At 34.9% G+C, this 6585-nt stretch overlaps 1 protein-coding gene across 1 annotated transcript; it reads left to right on the plus strand.

Annotated features, from left to right (window-relative positions):
- Positions 1-893: 893 nt before the first annotated feature.
- On the plus strand, positions 894-2780 carry LOC132549978 (galactose-3-O-sulfotransferase 2-like). The gene is made up of 2 exons (XM_060213973.1): positions 894-940; positions 1589-2780. Exons 1-2 carry the CDS (start codon positions 894-896, stop codon positions 2778-2780), a joined length of 1239 nt encoding a protein of 412 aa, XP_060069956.1.
- Positions 2781-6585: the final 3805 nt, after the last annotated feature.

Consider the following 6585-nt stretch of genomic DNA (forward strand, 5'->3'; position numbering starts at 1 on the left):
ACGGTATGTGATCTCTGGAAAGTCAAAGCACTTATCTGTTATGCTTGACACAAAAGTGTCATATACTAATTTGCTTTCTTGTATGCGTAAATGTATACGAATTTCAATTGAAAGTTGGCTGTCTGATTTGAATATCCCACAGAGAAATGCTGTCACTTGTTCCGTTATATAAAAATCAACGCCAGTGAAAATTACAATAAACACCAGTCATTTTGTAGGAAAGCATTTCAGAATGTTCAGTTGATCAGTTTTGATCAATTTAGAACAACGTCAAGTTTATAGGTATATTCTGAAAACATGGAATGCCGGTTACGGCAAGCCAGCAGTGTCTACTACCTGTTATCTTAAAGATTGTACAAAAGACACATAGGTTTAAAAAGAATGTTATGTACCACTGATCTTGTTAAAATTGTAGTTTCCTTTTAAACAAATTCTTTATCTTTTGACGTAGGCTTAGTGTTAGGGCTGTTCGATCAAAATGAACTGATAGGCAATCGCCCTTCGGGAAATAAACAAGACACAGTAGAGAACATAATAATTAAATATTTAAAACTAACGATTTCTTCAATAAAAGATAATATCACCTTGATTCAATCATACAAACACGTACATAACAAAACACAGGTATTTGGTGGGGGGGAGGGGGGGAGGGAATGACCAAGGTAAAGTGGAGCATTCCACTATTTTCTTACTACTTAACTTTTTGTCGACAGGTTTTTTCTAATCATTTCACTAATTTCTTACTAATTATTTCCACTGTACCTATTCTATATTTAAAGTAAAGGAGTTAACAAAGGATTGTATTTCCATACAGTATATACCGATTTGGAGTCTAACTGATCGAGGAAGAGACAGTGACGTGTAGAGGCTTTCTAACTTTCCCTGCATTCAGAATGTTGATCAAAAACAACTTCTGTACGGATACAAAGAAACGGCTGTGGTAAGTTACTGAACACTTGTATCTAAACACATCAAAGTCAAGTTCTCTGGTGGTCTCATGGAGTGAGACTGCACGTAAATTGATCTACACTCGACAGGCGATGGTCAGTGGTCATGTCTGATGTATGTAGAGTTTACATTTATTTAAGGGGGTTTACCTGCTGCCTGTCTAAATTATAAATGTTTTAGTGTTAAGATGACGGGAGAAGAGTTTTATTTGCCAAACTAAGATATAATGGCTATGGCTGGTGTTTATATAAATAGCCAATACCACATGTTGACAAAGGTTGCCATCGTCGTCATATTACAACATCTTCCTTTGTCTTTTAAAAATCGGTCGGAAACCACTCGATGAAAAGTGAAGCCAAATGTTGTGCTTCTTGATAACAGAATGGTTATAGCTGTTCGGCTTTATTAATGTTGTCGTCGTTATCCCACTACATTCTCGCGCTACACTAAAGTGATAGCGAAAAATGTATCTGCGAAGTTATGAAACTCGAGTATATTTAATATCATTTCACATCCAAATTTTCAACTATCATTCACTCGTTTTAAATGGAATTAAATTCCTTAAAAATCTGATCTCTGGAAATAACCGACCATACGGTATGTGATATTCTTATTGAGATGAATGTTTGTTGTTTTACAGGTTGTTATTATTTATTGGATCGTGTGTGTTGGTCACTTTGTACAGTTTATGGACATCAAACAGTACCGCCGACTCCTTTTTCACACAAAAGTTCAAAACAAGCAAGGAATTACTCTCTTATCGACATCGTAACTCCTCATATGCAAACACCAAACAACACGATTCCTTCAATAAGAGTCGATATATTTCAAAAGGCTGGCCAGCTAATCACATAGCATTTCTAAAGATTCACAAGGCCGCCAGTACAACGGTTGCAAGTTTATTTCAACGTTACGGCAAGGAAAACAATCTCGTGTTTGCTATTCCAAGAGGCCACGGTGGGGGCGGTACTGCATTAACATCACGCTTCTTCTTCCCACCACCAAAACGTGGAACTTACGATATAACTTGTGGCCATGTTCCATATAACAGAGAAGAATTTAGTCGAGTGTTACCTAACGACACTTTGTATATAGGGATCGTGAGGGAGCCATTCAGTCAATTCCGTTCCTTTGTAAGATTTTTTCGACCTAAAAATATTCTCAGTTTATCTGGGGATAACCCTGTATTGAGATATTTATCTCAAAATGAATCACACATGGAGTTTCAACGCTATACTGTTACCAGAGTTCGAAGTAAAATACATGATTTCAATATGATGGCCAACGAGTTCGGATTTCCTGAGAGTCTATTTCAGAGCAGAGATCCAAAACAAACTCAGATATATTTACGCAAACTAGATGAGGAGATGGATTTGGTATTAGTGGTGGAATATCTGGACGAATCCCTGGTACTGATGCGGCGACTCTTAAACTGGGATCTTAAATATATTTTGTATATTAGCCTACATGTCAACAAGATCGAAGATCCTCGACTCCAGTTTGGATCAAAAGAAGAAAGTCTGTATAGAGCAAGATCCTATCTAGACCATGCCTTGTATGATTTCTTTGCTCACAAATTGAAGGAGATTCTTAGACGCCAACGTGTTGATTTTTATGAGGAGCTTGCCTACTTTAAGAAAACTAGAATGAAGTTCAATCATTTTTGTTTGTATTTTGATTCTGGTACCCTGGTCAATACCACAATTTCATTCGAACGCAGTGAGTGGAACCAGCCGTTTGTCATCACGAGAAAGCATTGTCAGCAACTAAGTAGTGCCACTTTTCTAAGACGGCAAGCTAAGAGTCAGGGTATAGTCATGAAAAATCGCTGAATTCAGACATTACTAAAAACAAAACACTTTTTTGAGTAAAATAAAATCGAAGGCGTGTCAGAAAAATAGGCGTTATTGAGTAATTGTCTGTTGACATTGGGATAAACGTATAATTTCTTAAATGAATAATTTATACCTGTTAAAAAGTACATTAAATAGATTGATAACGTAGAAATATAAGATTATTAAGTAACCATAACAACTCATTATATCAAGTATCCTATATGCTTTAATAAAAATATAACATGTTTATTGACCACAGAACTCTGTACCATGTGAACCTTGATCTATCCAAGTATGCAAGTTCTGGTACCCTGGTCAATACCAGAATTTCATTTGAACGCAGTGAGTGGAACCAGCCGTTTGTCATCACGAAAGAGCATTGTCAACAACAAAATGGTGCTACATTTGTTATACGGCAAGCTAAGCGGCAGGGTATAGTCGTGAAATATCAGGATTTACCCCTATTTCCGCTTAACTCAGACATTACTAAAACAGACCTCCTTCTTGAGGTAAATAAAATCGAAGGCATGTCAGAAAAAAGGCGTTATTGAGTGATTGTTGGTATTATGACAAATGCATAATTTCTTAGATGAATAATTTACACGTGTTAAAAGGTACTTTAAATTGAATGATGAAGTAACCAATTTTAAGTAGAAATATAAGATTATCAAGTAACCATAACAACTCAGTATATCAAGTATCCTATATGCTTTTACAAAAATATAACATGTTTATAGACCACAAAACTCTGTACCATGTGAACCTTGATCTATCCAAGTATGCAATATCACGTTCTCAGTATACAACAGCGTTACCACCAGGTATAGAACTAAAACAGGTAAAACAGATGGTGTATATATACAAAGGAAATAACAGTGTGTATTTTTAAAATATGTAATCTGACAGAACTCGACAACACAATCACGTCAACAATTATCCACAGAGCTTACGGTAAGCTACCAGATTTCGTGCAAAATGGAAATGTTCTGTAGGTAGAATTTCGTTATTGATATATTAGAAAATACATACATAGTTATACGTTATTGTTTGACAAGTCGAAAGATTTTAAACACCAGTCATTAACGAGATATTGAGTGCAAAGGCTGGCCTAGGTTGCATGATCCTCCCGTTATTCTTCTAATTGAAATCCTTCTATTGGCTGCTTCATGTCAGAGAATAAAATCTTCTAAGCGTTCTTATTCATATTCCCGTCATATGATTTATGTGCAAACTACAATTTCACCCTTATCAGAATGTTTTCATTCCAAAATGGTAATTTCAGTTGACTGGCCTTATATGTGACAAGATCACATACTCGGAGTGTTGTTGTTGCTCCGTGATAGAGTCGATACTAAATAACACTTTCGAAGTTGTTTGCTATAAAATACTTTCCTCTCGTTCATTGAAAAATTCAAGTAAACGTTAAAAATCCCAGAGCTTATACATATCAAATCCGTTAAACTATATTTTTGTTGTCTATATAATTTGAGATTCTAAGGAAGCAAAATAAATTAAAATAAAATAAAATGATTCCTAATAGAGACCAAACCTCTCATTTCACAAATTTGGTTATCTTTTTAAAATTCAGAAAATTAACTGGAGAATAAAATTTTTCACGAATTCCTCAGTACTTGTACTGATATATACTGCAGTGTAAAAGAAAATCATCCGTTTATTAAAAACAGAATCATGATAATAGATAAATAAATTGTGTATGAATGTCTATTCTCCCAGTTACGAAAGAGATATGAATATTGAATTTATGAATATAATAGCTCTTCTTCAGATAGAATTTCAATTTTGATAGGATAATTGCAGAATAACATATAAAGCGTGTAACATGCATAATTTACTGGTCTAAAAGTGTTTTTTAAAAAGTCCACATAACTCATTTCAGTGATTCTATAGGAATAGCGGTAAGGCATGCCCAACAGTTAGGAAAGCCAAGTGCGTAAGGTTATACATTATATCAGTGATTTGTGTTGAAGTTGAGGAGCTAATATCCAGTTGTTCCTAAAGGAGGGGTATGATTTAAAAAAAAACTCTATATCTTCTATTTGGTCCCGACCATCAGACCACTAGGATCCATAACCAATACTTATACAAACATGGATGACCTTCCCAAAGGATGCTTCAGACCAAATTTAGTTAAAATCTGTTCAATCGTTCATGACAAATAACGATTTTCAATAAAAAGTTTACAGATACCGCACTCCGGACGCCATGCCATGGTATAGGCATAACATAATAGACTAAAACCCAAGCGGTTTCAGGTACAAAAGATCTATAGTAGACTCACTCGTCAGAATAATGTCAGAGGTCAAAAAAAGTAAATACCATAAATAGTATTCATTTACAAATAGATTAGCTCATATGGCCCAATTTGCAGATGATACCGATATTTGGATTACCAACAAAGTAATTACAAACAACGGCTACACTTCCAAAAAACCCTGGACACAATTCAAATTGACCTGTTGACGGGGTATTCAAAATATCCCATAAAATCAGTTGTTATGTCCTTCTCTAGAAAATTAGAAAAAAACATATATGTATATCAAGATGACATGCGTATCGAATACGTTCATAAAGTCAGAAAACTAAGCATGATGCTAGACACGAAACTAACACGGAAACCACATTAAATTACATAATAGAAATGTGTAAAAAAAGAAATATAAAAACTCTTAATACACTCACTTTTGTTTCAGGCAATAATCTTCTTTTTTTTTTTTCTTCTTTTTTTTTACACTCAGAAAATAGCAAATCAGCAGGTCTCACATAGTTACATAGCGACTCAGTTTATGCTTTTTCATGTTTTGTTAATATCGCTGTACATATTTTCTGAAAAATTGTTTCTTCCTTCTCCTTGCTTCCCCCATCTCTCTCACCTCTCTCTCCTTCTCTCTCTCTCCCTCTCTCTCTCTCTCCTTCTCTCTCTCTCCCTCTCTCTGTCACTCTTAGTTCTGTCTTTCCCTCTCTCCCCTCCTTCTTTCTCACTCCCTCTTAATCTTTCCTTTCCTGTCTTGCGTCTTTTCTCCTTTCTCTTTCCTCTATCCCTTTTCTCTCATCCCCCTCTCTCTTATTCACTCTCCCTCTCTCACTCTCACTTCTTTCTATCTCCCCCCTTCTCTATCTCTCCCTCCCTCTCTCTCCACTTCTCTCTCCTCTCTCTCCCCCCTCCCTGTCTTTCCTTTTCCCTCTCTCTCTATCTCTCAATCACCCTCTCTCTGTTTCTTTCTCTTAACTACACAAATCGAAGATCAAAGATAACACATTTGTTAACATAGTATGGACGTTATAAAAAAGAAATATATAAAAAAAGAAATGAATTATTTTGGTTCACTTTAAGATATATTTTAAATCACCAATTTATTGTTTTTGTGTAGAGAACGATGTCGCTGTCACCATGCTTGCTGAAATTCTTTTGGCTTCATTTTCATCACAGTGTGTTCCTTTTTTTTTTTTTTTTTTTAACTACGTGAACGATTATTCAAAGTGATTCGTCACGTTTGCTGTAATCATTTTTACAAACATAATTTCAAGTAAGTCATCTTTTGGTAATACTTTAAACATAATTTTCTGTTCAATTCATACTTAAATAGTTTTACTATGTCCACGTACTTTGTCCTTGAATCACTTTGGTGATACCATTTATATATAACAAACCCAACCAGTGATAACAAACTATTAATCCAGTCATACGCAGAATAGGTTATTTTATATCCAATAACTATATATTTCAAACATTTTATATTTATGGTGTAGCCTAGTCTACGAAGAGATTCTTTTACGTGATCCC

The sequence above is a fragment of the Ylistrum balloti genome, unplaced genomic scaffold (genome assembly GCF_031769215.1).
Source record: "Ylistrum balloti isolate Yb309-2 unplaced genomic scaffold, AGI_CSIRO_Ybal_v1 Utg370094, whole genome shotgun sequence".
Taxonomy (NCBI): Eukaryota; Metazoa; Mollusca; class Bivalvia; order Pectinida; family Pectinidae; genus Ylistrum; species Ylistrum balloti.

What these genes read in the sequence shown, in the direction of transcription:
- LOC132549978 (XM_060213973.1), top strand. Translation starts at nt 894, where the DNA reads ATGTTGATCAAAAACAACTTCTGTACGGATACAAAGAAACGGCTGTG. An exon ending in GATACAAAGAAACGGCTGTG is followed by an intron (nt 941 to 1,588) that starts GTAAGTTACTGA and finishes GTTGTTTTACAG; the next exon opens with GTTGTTATTATTTATTGGAT.